Here is a 15,075-nt window from a genome sequence, read left to right on the forward strand (position 1 = left end):
GTCCCAGAAGTCTGTCATGATATCCCCTTGCAAGGGGATATCAAACTGGTTTGAGTACAGATCAGGATTTGGGCCCTGGTGGTGTGGTCTGTCCATCTCTGGCATTGTGTGGCCAGGGCAGAGCTCACTAGAGCCGGGGTCGTTGGACCTTCCCTCTGTGGCTGCCACCATGGTGTATCCTGGCACTGACAGGACTCAGACTGTGGCAACTTGCTGCTTTCTATCTGAGCAAAGGTGGGAGGGAGGAAGGGACATGCACCTGGAACAGATGGAAATGATGTGATAAGTGCTGAGGGGCACTTGGGTGCTGGCCCAGGCCAAGGGCTGCCCAGCACTCTGATGTCCACTCCATGGGCTCTGCCTGGGGGCTCTCGGTGCAGCTCTGGCTTGCTGCTGTGGTCCCTCCATTTGCTGCCAGGCTCTGGAAGCTCCCGCTGCAGCGGAGGGAGAGGCTTGCAGGGGTGGCGAGAGCCATCTGGAGCCTACTGGCCTGGCAGGCTGGCAGGGGGAAGGTGTTGTGTGGCAGGGCGGCAGCAGAGGGCTGGAAAGGGCAGGAAACACTGAGCCTGTGTGCCTGGGTCTCAGTGACGAGTCTCTTCCGCTTTGTGTGCACAGAGGTCAGAGAGGTGGTGGCTGCTCTTGGTTCCCAGCTGGTGCTTGTGGGCTCTGACTCCAGCTGTCAGCTGTGGGAGCTGAGCTTTGTCCCTCTTCATTGTGGAGCAAACAGGGATTTGTCACCGTGCTTGCATGCTGGGCTGCTTCGCCTTTAGGGTCATGGCTACGCTCTTGGGGCCCTACACTGGAGAGAGAGCGTTGCTGCTGCCTCTGTTCTTGCCAGGCTCTAACTCCAACCTCTGAGGCCACACATGGCAGTGGTGTTCCCCTGAGCAGTGAAACACACTGTCCCTACCTGCTGTGCTGTGTGGCTCCCTTTGGTGAGTGAGGAACAAGGAGCGGGGTAGGAGACTTTGCGAATCCCATTGATCTACACAATGGAAGCTGTGTGTTTGCATCTGCCTGTCCGGGACCAGGGCCCTGTGAGGGGAATTGATCAAGCTGTAAAACCTAGAGCCAGCTAATGAAATAGGGACTATAGATTTTTATTTTAAATGGAAGAGAGTTTAGGAGAGATTTAATTATCCTTGGTTTATGGACCTGTTAAAGGAATGAAATAACAGCTGGCAGGTAAGGGCTGGGCTTCAGCTCGCAGCACTTTTCTCGCAGGTTGTCTGCAGAACTGGTGAAGTCCTGCCACCCAGGGCAGAGTGGGCAATGATGTGAAGTCACTCAGAGCAGAGTTAGACAGGGTGAAGTCCTGCTTATCCTGCTGGGTGTCCCTGCTTCCTGCTGGGAGTATATGTGCTGAAATAGCAGAGAGGCTGGCTCGGGGCTCTGGTGTAAGAACAGCTCTCCTTGGTCCCTGGGGCTTGGTGTGGGCCAGTCCTTGTGCTGGTGGACATCAGAGAGTTCCGGAGCCCCTAACTGGGCAGTCTCCCTCTTGGTGTCATTTTCCTGGGGCTGTGGGCACTGAGCTCTCCCTGACGCCCATGTACCTGCGCAGTGTGTGGAGTTTGTAAAGGAGAGCTGCAGAGCGCTGGGATTTGCTGGGCTCAGCTGTGTGTTGGACACAAGCTGTAACGCTGTCACTGCAGCCACTCCTCCTGTGTGCATCCACTCCGCTGTCACATGTGGCTGGCCGCAGGGCATGGCTGGGGACCTGGTGGTGGCAGGCGGCACGGTGCTGGTTTTCGGCAGAAAAGCCTGGCTTCTGGATGCTTTTGGGGTTTTCACCTCTTTATTGAGGAGCCAGAGCACAGCATTTTCCCACCATCCCTTAGCTCCCTGCTTGGACCAGTCTGGAGAGACATGGTTTGTTACCTGCTGTGTATGCATAATTGGCCGGCCAAGGGGTTTGTGTACCCACCATGCAGGCACAGCCCGCAGAGTGCCAGTCTGATGTGTCCAAGGAAGCTGCTGGTGCTGCTCTCCCAGAGCTCTCTGACATTGATGCAGGAACTTGGGAGAGCCAAGCCCTGAGCTCTGCCGTCATGGAGCTGCACGAGGATGTTGCGTGGCTCCCTGAGACAGGTCAGTTCCAGAGGGGAGCAGTGTGGATTTGTGCTGTCAGCTCACAAGGGAGTTGGGAGAAGCCAGCCTGCTGACTCTGGGCAGCAGAGCTGCGCCATGGTGCTTATACTTTCCTCCACCCTTGCACCTGCAAGTCCTCAGTGTTTCAGGGCAGAAGCTCTTTCCTGGAGAGCACAAGCAGACCATGTCCAGTGTGGCATGTCTGGGTTTTCTGGAGTGGGGTGGTTTGGGAGGGCTCCACATTTTGCTGTGTGCATAGCAGAGAGTGAGGTTGAGCAGTGTCCCCAGCAAGCAGCGCTCGTTGCAGGCCTTGGGAATATTATTTTCCAGCTGCAGGCTGGTCCCTGGAGACCTGCTCTCACTGGCTGCAGAGCTGTAGTTCTGGGTCTTCCTTGGCTACCCTGGAAAGCAGGATGAAGGTTTTAGGCTCAGCCGGGCAGAGCAGAGGACTGGCTTTGCAGTACCGTGTGTTAGGAGCTGCTTTCTCTCGGATGAGCCTGTGTCTTGGTGATCCAGGCCTCTGCAATCTCTTGAATCTCTTGCTGTTGCCCCTGGGAAGGGAGGACTCATGTTCTGGTCCTTCTTCCCCCAAGCCTGGCAATGCTGAGGCGCGGTCCCCTCCGGCAGGTTGTCTTTTCCCTGCTGTGCTGGTGGGGCTCCCTAGCTGCGTTTGCATTTTGAGCTAAGTGTCTTAGTTGGTTTTCTCTCCATGCCTGTGCTTTGGGAAAGCAGTGAACAATAAAAATCAGCCATTGAGAGCTGTAGCAGAGGTCAGGCAGCTCCTGTGCCCCAGGCTGCTCTCTTGTCACCGCACAGTTGTGCTTTGTGCGTGGGGGCTGTCAGCTTGAAAGTCATGTTTTTGCTCTTAAAACCAACCTCGGGCACTGGTGTGGGGTTCTCTGAGTGATGTACAGGGACATATTGCAGCAAACCTCCTTTGCACTTAGGGTAGTGGTCACTCCCTGTTTTGGTGCATGTTGTAAGCAGCCTCTTGGCAAATTTTTAATCAAGGACAAAGGAGGGTAAATGGTTACTGAAAATCATGAGTTTCTCTGAGCTCCTTCCTGAAAATGATCATTGCAGGTTGTCGGTGTCCCTGCAGGCTTCTTAAAATGCAAAACAAACCACCCAGCCCAACTTCCTGACTGTCACTAGTGCTTTCAAGAGACGCTTCATTTTGCTGAGTGGTAACTGCTCTTCGCCATCCACCAGCTCCTGGCTCTGCCTGTATCCCTTTGCAGGAGCTGCTCTGCCCGAGTGCATTGGAGAGCAGTGGGGAAGGTGTCTGGAGCCTGGCCCCTCCTGCCCTTGGCTGCTCACTTGACAGATGCCATTAACACTGTCCACAGCATGTAGAGAGCGGGCTGCACTCAGAGAGATGCTTGTGGAAAGGTGACAGATGAGCTGGGGACTCCAGGGATGCTGTGTGGGAAAGGGAAAGAGGGGTGATCTCTCCTCCCTGAGCTGGCTCTGCCCCAGGAGAGATTGGGTCTGTTTCAGGAAAGGGCTGTCTGAAATGAGAACTAAAAGTGAAGGGCAGAGAATGATGGAGTCCTGAAGTGCAGTGTCTTGTAGCAGGGAGGAAAGGAAGGACCAAGGAAGCTACCCAGGCAGCAGGTTGAGGATGGACATGGTGACATTTGCTCTTTTCCTCCCACCCATGTGCAACTGAGCTGTGGAAGTGGCTCCTGCAAGATGCCTGCGCACACAGAGGTGTGTGTAGTTCAGTGTTCTTCTGTTCAGGGGAGAAGAGGCCACCCAGGAGAGAGGAGGACACAACCCATTCCGTGATGCTGCTGAGCTACAGAGGTGGCCAAGCTGGACCCAGCTGCTGCACCTGCAGCTTTCTGGTCATGCTATTCAGGTTGTGCTGGTGTTTCTAGGGCAAACGAAGGAAGGTGGAGATCTCTGCAGATTATTTACCCTGTCCTAAGGAAATGAAGGCTTGTTGCAAGCTTAGCGTTTATTTGTGAGTGTTCACTCTGCTTTGAACTAGCTGGATGGTGTCAGCTGGGGTAAGTGGGTAAGTGTCAGGTGTGGATGCTGCTTCTGAGGTCTTGGATTGCTACAGGCTCCAGCTCTTGGGGGGGAAGGTGCTGCTAGTTCTCCCTCTGCAGTGCAGCTCAGCCATGCTATTAGACATCAGAGAATCCACGTGGGAGAGATCGACAGGAAACTGGGCGTTATCAGTTCCGCTGCCTGTGCAGCTACTCGCTCCTCATGTCAGCATCCTCCACGTGTGTGTGGCTGGAGGCGTTTGATGGGAGTGCTGTCAGCCCGGGGGTGGGAGTGGGTGGTGTGTGATCGCGGCGGAGGCGTCCTGCCTCCACTGCCAGTGAACTCAGCTCCACCGGGTGTGTGGAGCAGGGAAGGAGCTCCTTGCTCCCCCGTCTCCATGGTGGAGAAGCGCTTCGCCCTGCTGATGTTGGGGTGTCCCGTGTCCTCCTCTGGTGCTTGTGTTGGGCCTTGGATAGGGTAGGGACACTCCTGCTGCTCCTCCCTCCCTGCAGTCTGAGAGCTGTGTTTTTGGTGCCGGTTTCTTCATGTTTTTTTTCTAGGCCCTGGGGAGAAAAGAGAAGGATGTGGGGCCTCTTTCTCTCCCTGGACTTGTGTGAGGGGCCCAGGAGAATGTGGAGTTGAAGCATTGACACGCTGAGTGGCTGAGTGTCGGGGAGAACACAGTGCAGACCAGGCCTCCAGTGGGAGATGTGCTCTCACCGCTGGATCACCCTGGCTAATCCTGTGTCAGACCTGACCCATATATGGGGCAAGGGAGGTGGCCTGTCTGTGGCAGCAGATGGTCTCTTAAAGAGCCTGGGCTCAGGGAGACTTCATCCTGCTGGCCCCTGGCTATCCTGAAGGAAAGGATGGGCCACCTGTCGGCTGTAGAGCAGCCAGGTTCAGCCTGAGCAGCCTCTGCAGGCAGAGGGCTTTCTGCGGCTTACAGGCTGTCCCAGGGTGTCACAGGTCTGTGTGGCTGGACTGGGATCCCTTGTCCTGGCCCAGAAGTGCTGACCAGCCTTGCTGTAGCATCGTTTGGGCTCCTCACATGGCTTTTCAGGCAGAGCTCTGTACTTGGGGCAGTGTTGGTGTCTGTGTGCAGGGCTATGTCCCTGAATGTGGGCAGAGCTGTTGCCACAAGCTCTGATCCTGTGGCTGGATGTGTGGTGCCCCATCTTCACTGGGCACAGCTGTGTGGCTGTGCCAGGGGAATGATCCAGCCTGGCTGGGCAGGGAGCGTGAGCAGCGTGTAAGCTGTGTTCCATCGATGGCTTCTCCTGATGCCGTCCTGAGGACATCGATAGCTGCTGCTCGCAGGGGAGCTGGTGATGCTGGAGCAGGTCTGGAGGGAGTATCTGCACAGATATCCACCATCTGTGGCCTCTGTCTGCTGCCGGTGCTCTGCCCAGGATCAGACCGTGTCCTGGCAGCCTTGTGAAGGTGCAGTGCTGCCTCTGCCCACAAACAATGGCAAGGTCAAAGGACAGAGTGCTGTTTTCCTTCTCTACCCTGTAGTCCCCAGCTCCTGAAGCAAAGAGGCTATAGTGGAACAGAGCTGGAGGGTGGTTGTTCAGGTTTGGGCTGATTCAATCCTTCGGCTCTTCCTGCTGGAGTTCTTGCCTGAGTGCGTGGCTCTGACACCATCATAGGTCTGCCCTGCTGTGCTGCCTTCCTGTCCCGTGTGTCCCCTGCTATGGGGACAGAAGCAGTTGACTGTGGTGCTACTGACAATCACAGTAGAGGCATCTTGCCCCAGAATACTCGGTGTCCTGGAGGATCCCTGAGCCTGGTGTAGCTCCTCCTGCACCCTTGGATGTGGGGTGAAGAGGTGAGCGCCTTGCAAGGGGCATGAATGGACCTGGGCACAGGGCTGGAATCGGGCAAAGCTGAATCCGACTGCTCATCGCAGCAATGAGCTACTGAATTGCTAAATCGTCGATCTGAGGTTTTCTTTGAAAGGGGTGAATGCTACAAATTAATTAGCTCCCTTTTGGTTGTTAGCACTTTAAAGCCCAGCTGTCAGGGGAGGGCTGGTTTATAGGCATTACATCAGGGCTGCCGGCTGGCTCGCTCGCCTACCTGGGAATTTCTAACTGTGCGTTGTAACCGGGGGAAATTTGGCTCGGATGCAGCATCTGGCGCTCAGCGAAGCTGCTGCGATGCGCTGTCCCGAGCACGGGGATTTCACTGATCCGTGCCTGAGCGGTGCTGCTGGGATACACGGGGCTCGGCCTCTTGGTGTGCAGCTCCCGGGGAGCTGGTGGTTCTGCTTCTCCGTGCCCAGCGTTAGCCACCAGCCGGGTGACTCGCTCAGGTGAGCTGCAGGCGTGCAGGAGATGGTCCGAGTAGCTCCTGCTTCTTGCTTAATTAATGTGAGAGAACAGGAGGCTTTTCTGAAGCAAAAGGGGCTTTTCTGGTGCATAAAAGTTTGAACTGGCTACAGACGCCCTGCGAGAGCTGTCGGTGCGGGCAAAGGGCTCGATGCGCTGAACGGGAGGGGAGTAGCTCCTCCGTGCTCCCGTCCGAGCGCGGAAGGTGGCGGGGAGCCGAGCCCCTGCTTCCCCCCACCCCCGGGTTTTCCTGCCCACCAGCACAGAAGCACGCCGACTCCCGGGCACACGGGGCTGCCGTTCCCGCGGCCCACCGGGCTCACGGAGCTTCCAGCTGGGTGAGCAGGGACCCGGGAGTGATGCGGGGGCACAGCCGCAGGTACGGTGCCACCAGCCTGAAGGCCTGTTCCAGCGGGGCACGGCGGCCGGTAGCGGTACCGGGGGGGGGGTGGTGCCGCTTGAGAAGGGCGGTGGGTGCCCGGTGCCGCCCCCCGTTCTGGGCCCATCTCGGTGGTCCCGGGCGGGGGTCGCTGCCCCGCGTGGCGGCCCCGCGCTCCAAGATGGCTGCGGACCGTGACACGCCTGGTCACGTGGGACGCGCGCGCGCCGCGCCCCCCCCGCCCCCCCCGGTGCCCCCGGCCGCCCCCCTCATTCCCCCCCGCGCCAGCCGCGCGCGCCCCCGGTGCCCCCGGGCGCTGTGACTCGGTCCGGTGCGTCCCGCCGGTTCTTAAAGGGACAGGCACACCCCCACCACCGCGCACCCCGGCCCGCCGCGGCCGCTCCGCGCCGCGGAAAACAAAGAGGCACCGGAAACAGCGGCGGCGGGGAGGGGGCCGGCCCGGCGGGAGGCGGGCGGGAGGGAGGGAAGGGAGGGCCGGCGGCGGGCCGGCGGGGGGGGGGGGGCAGGCCCGGGCCCGGCGTCGGCGAACAAAGAGCGGCGGGAGGGAGGGGGCGGGGGCGCCGCAGCAGCACCGGAGCGGCGGCCCAGGCCATCGGTGCAGGTACGTGCGGGCCGGGGGGGGGCGGGAGAGGGGCGGGGGCGGGGGCCGCCCCCCGAACCCCCGAAGGCACCTGCCCCGGGCGGCGGCGGCGGGGTCCGGCGGCCGCCTTTGTTATTGCTTTTGTTTGGCGCCGAGCACATGGCCCCGGAGCGGCCGCTCTTAAAGCCACAGTTCCGCACCGGCACCGGCAGGGCTCCGCGGCGCGGGGCGCGGGCTGGGGTGCGCTCCGGGGTGCCGGTGGCCGCGGTGCCTCCCCGGGGTGCCGCTCGGTGGGGCGCTCCGTCGGTGCGCTCCGGGATGTGCTGCTTGCCCCGCCGTGCGCCGCCGTCCCGGACACCCAGGGTCGGGTTCGGCTCGGGGATGAGGATAGGGTTATGGGGTCGAGGTCGGCCTTCAGAAGGGGCTGCCGGTGCGGCGGGGCCAGCGGTGACCCCGCTCCCGGGGGAGCTGGCGGCGCTCGGGTGGGAACGGTGGGAAGAGGGCTACGGGAGAGCTCGGGGTGTCGGGACGGAGCCGGCAGCGGGGTAGCAGGACCCCCGGGGCGGGCGGCTCCCCCGGCAGCCCCGGAACCCGGCTCTGCCCGAGCAGATGGCACCGGGCGTGAGCGCTGGCGCGCTGCTAACTTTGTTCTCGGCGGGGCTCGGGAGCCGCCTCCCCCCGCCCCTCCGAAGAGCTGCGGGATCGCGATCCCCTTCGTTTTGGAGCTGCGGTGGCCTCCGCGGGGTCACGGTCACCCTGCTCGGCGTGGCCGCTGGCTTCCACACACGGGTGCGGAAGGAGCCGTGTCTGCCCGCTTGGGACAGGCGGGTGGGACCTTATGGGTGCTGGCTGTGACAGGACGAGGGCCGGGCCAGCACTGTCCCACAAGTCGGGGGTGCCGTCTTGCCTCGGGATGCTGTCCTGGGGTTTCGGCAGCCCCCGCTCTGGAGGTCCCAGGAACAGGCAAGCCCCTGTATGGCTCCCGTGTTCCTCTGTTTATGCGCTGCCCATCCCCAAGCCCAGCGCTGCGGTGCCTGGTCTGGAAGGTGCCCGCTGGATCACACAGGGCCTTGGCACCACGTGTGCTCGAGAGTGAGGATGTGGAACTGGAAGCAGTAACACCTCAGAGAGGTGTTCTTCAGAGTGGGGCTAAACCTGGATCGTTGCTGCATTCTGGCCCCCAGCCCACTCAGGGGCATATTGCACTGGGCAGAGCTTTGAGGTGGGCAGAATAAATTCTCTGTGGAAGGAACCTCCTGTTCAGGCACACCCCCTTCCCTGGTGACAGTCACAGACAGGTTCTGGGGGGTGCTCAGCCTGTGGCTTTTGCTTTTCTTCATTTTCCTACCAAAACAAAGAGAGAAATTTGCTTTCAGCTTCCACAGTAGCGTGGAGATGAGGGTGAGGTTAAAAAGAGATTTGTGTGTGGCACAGGACTTGCCCCAGTGGTTGTTGATACCCACTACTTAAAAGTGACATTGCAGCTTCTCCCTGATGGGCTGAGCAGCATTCCCCAGGTCCCCAGGTCTTTCCTGTCCCCAGTGTGTCTTTGCCGTGGGCACTGAGAAGGAGGTGGGGCTGAAGAAGCTGCTTTGGGGGGGACCTCACCATCCTGCAGTGAGCTGGATTTAGGGGCATGTGGGCTGCGGTTCCAAGGCCATGGCTGCTGCCATGTGCTGGCCTGGTGCTGTAGAGGCCAGGAAGGAAGCTGGGCTATGGAAGGGTACACAGGGAGGGTCTTGGATACGCATGGAGCTAAGGAAGACCTTTTTGGGACCTGGGAAAGCAAGAGTCTAGGGAAGCCCAGTCCCAAATGCAGATGTCTCCTCTGTGCAGTGCCAGGCTCCACTGCGGCTGAGCTGTGTCCTGGGAAGGGACTCTGGAGCAGGAACACCAGTCAGGCTGGGTGCAGGAGGGGAGACAGGACAGGGCCAGGGCAGTGTTCCCACTGTCCCACTGCCACGAGGAGCACCTGGGGGAGCAGAGCTGCCTGCCTGGCTTCAGCATAGCCCTTACTTGTCCCCTGCTCCGTGGGGATGTGTGGCTGCACCCTGTTTGCAGTGGGGAGTTGAAGTGCAGAGCTCTGACCGAGAAGGGCCATGAGCCCTGCTGCCACCACCAGCCCCTGTGCCCATCACTGGGGCAGCAGTGTCACTCTAGAGTAGGATGTGCAGCAACTCAGCAACAAAGAGCACCTGCCAGAGCAGCATCAGGGACCTGCTGGAAACTCCCCATGTCATACTCAGGCTCCCTGTTGGCTGGTGAGCTGGCTGGGATGCTGCCACAGCCACAGGGCTCTTCATCACTTTCTTTCCTCTGTGCCAAAAATAAGCGCCTCTCTCTCTCTCTCTGTCTGTGTTGTGTGTGGGAGGTGACTCTGGCCATGAAGGGGAGGGACAGTAACCAGGGGGTTGGGGACAACCCCCTTCAGGGCCATATCCAGCCCCAGCAGATGGGGTGGGTGCAGCTCTTGGAGGAGCAGCAAGAGCTCCAGCTGTTGGCATCACCATCCCTGTGAGGATGGAGCAGCAGCCTGAGCGGTGGCGGGACAGTGCCATGACCCGCTGTCCCTCTTGCAGAATTCAAGGTGCTGCTGTCTTGCCCTGCCTGGAGCCTGAGATCCCGTGTGCCCATCCGCCTCCCGACGTCACCAATGCGACCATGGGAACTGGCAGTGAATAGGCGGCCGCCCTCTGCCCCTTTTGCCCAGCGCCGTTTCTCGGGGGGACCCTGCAGCAGCCCCGACCACCTCCGGCGAAGGTACGGGTGCAGGGTGGTGTGGAGCCCTGTCCCCTGTGGCATTTGGGGACGTGGGGCCGGTTCTCTCGTCCTGCTGGGGCAAGGCACCAGCTCCCAGTGGGGCTTGGGGGGACATTGACAGGGAAGCGCATCCACCTGGCCCAGATGAGGGGTCCCTGGGGAGCAGGGGTTCTTTTTATACTGTGAACACCGAGAAGGCACTTTGCAGGGTGAGCAGAGAAGTTGGTTCTGGAGCTGTCCGGCCTGAGATGGCCTGCCACAATGCCCTGACCATCTCACCCTGGGCACTGGGCTGGCACTGATCCTCCTGTAGTCATCCTGCCTGGGGCTGTGGTGCCCCTCTGGCCTGGGGGGTCACTCCTGCTCTGTTTCTCTCCTGCGGTGGCCCCACAGCCCCTCTGCCAGGCGTCAGTGGGGACGACGCGACCGACCTCTGGCAACCCTGCTGGGCCAGGATGAGCCCCAGGTGCACCCTGCCTTCCCCCAGCAGCCGCACATCCCTGTAGATGAGCCCCGTGCCTACGCTCTTCCCAGCACGCCGCCACGAATGCTTCACCCAGCCGCTCACCCACCCCACCAGAACCCATTCATGGTGGATCTGCATGACCAGGTAGGTGCTGCAGCCCCCAATCCCACTCCGAAGTGTGATCCTGTGGTGTTCCTTGAACTGGTGTCTGGAGTGGTGACATGCCCCTGGGTCCCCTCTGGCTGCTTGCTGCTGGGATCACCCAGCCCTGAGCCGGCTGATGCTCTGGTTCTCCGAGATTTAAATCTTGGGGTCCCTTTGCCTGCTGGGTATGTCTGGGGTGGTCCCTGCTCCCAGGGGCTGGGGACAGTCCCCTTGTAGGGTTGTTCACGTGACAACTGTCATCATAATCCATGGTCATGGTGATGTGTTGGAGGCTGTGTCAGCCTTTCCATGTGGAGGAAAGAAGGGTCCAAAACTCCCTCAAGCTGAGCCATCACTCAGCCCATTTCCTCTGGCCAGACCAGCGGGATGGGTGTGCCAGCTGTTTTGTCCCAGATCTGAGTGCTCAGCACCCTGCTATGACCCTGTAAGGACAGGGACAGCTCAGACAAGGCTGTACCCTGACTGTGCTCTCGGCACCTTGTCCTTAGGTGCACCAGGGACCTGTCCCTCTCTCCTACACGGTTACCACCGTAACGACGCAAGGCTTCCCCATCCACGCTGGCCAGCACATCCCTGGGTGCAGCACCCAGCAGCTCCCAGCATGCTCAGTGATGTTCAGTGGACAGCACTACCCGCTCTGCTGCCTCCCACCCCCGGTGAGTCACAGCAGGGGACCTTCTGGGGACAGCTTGGGCTGCGAGTGCCCAGAGGTTGTGTGGGTACTCAAGCCCACTGTAGTGCAAGTTTCTGGGAGCACAGGGTTCTTCGGAGACCCTGGGGAGGAGGCAGGAATATCTGATCCTTGTTTTTCTCTCCTTCTCTCCCCACAGCTGATTCAGGCATGTGCCATGCAACAACTTCCCGTCTCCTACCAGACATTCCCCCCCATCATCTCCAGCGACCATTACATCCTGCACCCACCCCCGCCACCAGTGCCGCCACACCAGCCGCCCCACATGGCCCCCCTGGGGCAGTTCGTACCTCTCCAAGCCCAGCATCCACGTATGGTGAGTTGGGGTGGAGGGACGGGCTGGGAGCGTGATGTGCCCACCACCTGGGGGTCTTGTCCTTCTGCAGCCCCTGTGGGTCTAAGCTGGGGGTGGTGGGCAGTGTGCCCAGGGTGCCTCTGTCTTCATAGTGTTGGGGAGGTGTAATTTGGGACGCTCCTCCCAGCCTAACTCTTTCCCCCACAGCCTCTGCAGAGGATAGACAATGACGTGGACCTGCGAGGGGAGCAGCACCCCATCGCAGGCTTCACATACCCTCCGTCTCACCACGCTCCCACGCTGTCGCCCTCTGTGCCGCTGCATTACCTCCCCCACGACCCTCTGCACCAAGAACTGCCGTTTGGCGTGGTGAGTCCCCATCCTGGGGAGGGGTTGGGGACACTGTGGGGCTGGCACGACGCTGAGTGCCCCGTCTCTGCCTGCAGCCATACCCCCACATGATGCCCCGGCGGCTGAACACCCAGCGGTACCGGCTGCAGCAGGCGCTGCCCCCGCCGCCACCCCCTCCGCCGCCTCCTCCGTACTATCCGAGCTTCCTGCCCTATTTCCTGTGAGTACTGCTGGGGATATTGTCAGATGCATAGGGCAGGGGACGGGGGCCACAGTGGCACTGTGTTGGCACAGGGGGCTGTGCCCCTGGGGTGAACGTTGGGGTCTGTGGCCCCGTGCTGACTGCCCTGTCCTTCCCCCCCAGTTCTATGCTTCCTGTGTCGCCAACAGCCGTGGGGCCCACGATCAGCTTAGACCTGGACGTGGATGATGTGGAGATGGAGAATTATGAGGTGAGTCAGCTTGGCTTCCCCACAGTGATAGGATGGGAGAGCTGGGGGAATTTGCTGATTGCTCTGCTGGGAGGGGAGAGCCTGGAGAGGTGCTGTGCGAGAACATGAGATAAACTGAGGTGGTCTCTGCCTCTCCCTCCAGGCACTGCTGAACTTGGCTGAGCGGCTGGGGGAGGCCAAGCCACGGGGACTCACCAAAGCAGACATCGAGCACCTCCCGTCCTACCGCTTCAACCCCGAGAGCCACCAGTCCGAGCAGACCCTGTGAGTGAGCTCGGGGTGCACTTGGGGGGCCTGGCGGGGGTCGGGGGCCGTGACCGGCAGTCGGGCCGTACTCATGGCTGCTTCCCCCAGGTGCGTCGTGTGCTTCAGCGACTTCGAGGCCCGGCAGCTTCTCCGCGTCCTGCCCTGCAACCACGAGTTCCACGCCAAGTGTGTCGACAAATGGTTAAAGGTACTGCCTGTGCCCGCTGTGGGGAGCGGGGTCGCCTCTTGGGGTGCTGTGGGTGTAGGGTGCTGCCTTTTGGGTGGCCTCAGTGCCCTGCACGCACTGGGAGCTGGGGCCACGCGCTGTGCAGGGCTGGATAAGCCCCTCCTGGGATGCGGTTGCAGCCTTGCCGGCGGTGCCGCTCACTTGCCCCATGTCTCGTTGCCTGCAGGCAAACCGCACGTGCCCGATCTGCCGGGCGGACGCGTCGGAGGTGCAGCGGGAGGCGGACTGAGGCTGGCGGGCGCTGTGCCGCACAATTCACTAGAGGACAAGGACGCCGGGCTCGGGCGGGGGCCGCTGCCCGCTGCTGGGGCCTGACCCTGCGCTTACCCCCCCTCCCCAAAGCCTCTCCTCGGATGTGGTGAGCATTGAGCAGTCCGGGCTCCCGGCCAGCCCTCCTCCTCCCTGCCGGGGCACGGACTCGGCCGGACGCCTGCCCGCTGCGCTCCCAGGGCCCCGAATCGTGTTGTGCTGGAGGCGGGAGGTGCGTGGCCGTGCCCTCTGCGCTCCAAAGACGCTGTTGTTGCTCCATCACTTTCCAGGTCTTTGTACTCTGCTAGGGAATTAGTGGTTTTTCACTTTGTCACTATTTTTTTTTTTAATGATAGTTTTTTTTTTCCCCCCTTCTTTTCCTTTTCATTTCCATCACGTTTTCGGTTCCTTGGCCGTTTGCCCTAGGGGCGCGCAGGCGGCTCCTCCCCTCGGCGTGACGCGGGGAGGAGAGAGGAGAGAGCGCTGTGGGTGTGATGCCGGCGGCACCCGGCCCCGGGGACAGCCGGAGGAGGAGGAGGTGGCTGGCGGAGTGCGGCCAAGGTGGGACACCAGCAACGCCGTGGCATGGCTGGGGCAGAAAGGCAGCGCAGGAATGCCTCTGTCCCTGCTCCTGTGCGCAGCCTGGCACGGCCTCTCTCCTGCCTCAGCTGCCCCGGGGAGCCCCAGAGGGCTGCGGCTGCTTGGGCTCTTTTTCCGGTGGGAGGATGGTGCTGGCGGAGCCCTGGCCCCTCTCCCTGTTCATTCCCCTGTGCCTGGCCAGCTCAGCTCCCGGGGCCGGGCCATGTGGCATCCCACAAGGCAGCCAAGCTTGAGGAGGGGACACCAACCTCGTCCCTAGGGCTTTGGGCGTGTGGTGTCCCCGGCGTGCTGCCCAGCCCCCGGCTCCTGCTCATTTCTCTGTCCCGACACGACGTAAATCAAGGTAGCCCCGTGCCCCGTCCTGCTGGCTGGACGGCGCGGTTTCCCCGGCTGGTGGGCAGCGAGGGGCCGCCTGGGCTGCGGCCCCCGGAGCGGGGGAGGTTTTATTCATAACCTCGTGGAGTATTTTCAATGCTACCCTGGCCTTGGCCCGGCCGGTGCGGGGGGAAGCTGTGAGCGGTCCCCTTGCCACCGTATCCCCCCTGCCCATGCGGGGGCCGGGGGAGAAGCCGCCACGCCGCCGCCCGGCTCCATCAATCCCGCGTGGCCGTTGTTTTGCATGATTAATTAGCGAGGAGGGTGACGGGAGGCGGTGGCAGGGGTGGTGGTGAGAGCACCGCCCTCCCCTCCCGGCGCGTCGCTGACGCCTGGGAGCTTCCGAGCGGACGCCAGCCCTATGTAAATGTTCACAAATATGCATGCATGTCTGACCAGCTTGGAACGTGGTCTTGGCTACGTCTAGCCGGCTGTGGGGTGAGGGGGGTGGGGAGAGGGGTTTTTGTGCTCAGCTGATACTGCCATGCACTGTACTGCACATGTCCGCAACGCCACAGCAGGACCGTGAGACTTTCAGGGCCGTCCCCGCGGGGTCCGCGCCCGCGGCGTGTGCAAGGGACCGGGGGTGGGAGGGGGCGGCTCCCCGCGGGGCGGGGGGCAGCAGCGGGGCTGGCCCCCGGCGGCGGCTCGGCCGGGTGCGAGGTGAGGGGCCGCGCCCGGCACACGGGCGGGCACGATGGTGTTCCCCACGCCGAGGGCCGGAGGGCAGTGCCAGCCCCGGTGGGTCGCCGCATCGGGCACGGGGGGGGCGACGAGCG

General features: G+C 61.5%; 1 protein-coding gene across 1 annotated transcript; it reads left to right on the top strand.

Annotated features, from left to right (window-relative positions):
- Positions 1-6,979: 6,979 nt before the first annotated feature.
- Positions 6,980-14,729, top strand: RNF44 (ring finger protein 44). Its single transcript, XM_040078453.2, is given in 14 exon segments — positions 6,980-7,069; positions 7,072-7,156; positions 7,159-7,367; positions 7,369-7,420; positions 9,979-10,159; positions 10,553-10,769; positions 11,279-11,446; positions 11,621-11,797; positions 11,984-12,145; positions 12,223-12,347; positions 12,492-12,579; positions 12,722-12,843; positions 12,934-13,033; positions 13,239-14,729. Coding segments are annotated over 14 exon segments (1,839 nt in total). The 3' UTR covers positions 13,302-14,729.
- The last annotated feature ends 346 nt before the right edge of the window (positions 14,730-15,075 follow it).

Source organism: Hirundo rustica, chromosome 14 (genome assembly GCF_015227805.2).
Source record: "Hirundo rustica isolate bHirRus1 chromosome 14, bHirRus1.pri.v3, whole genome shotgun sequence".
Classification (NCBI taxonomy): Eukaryota; Metazoa; Chordata; class Aves; order Passeriformes; family Hirundinidae; genus Hirundo; species Hirundo rustica.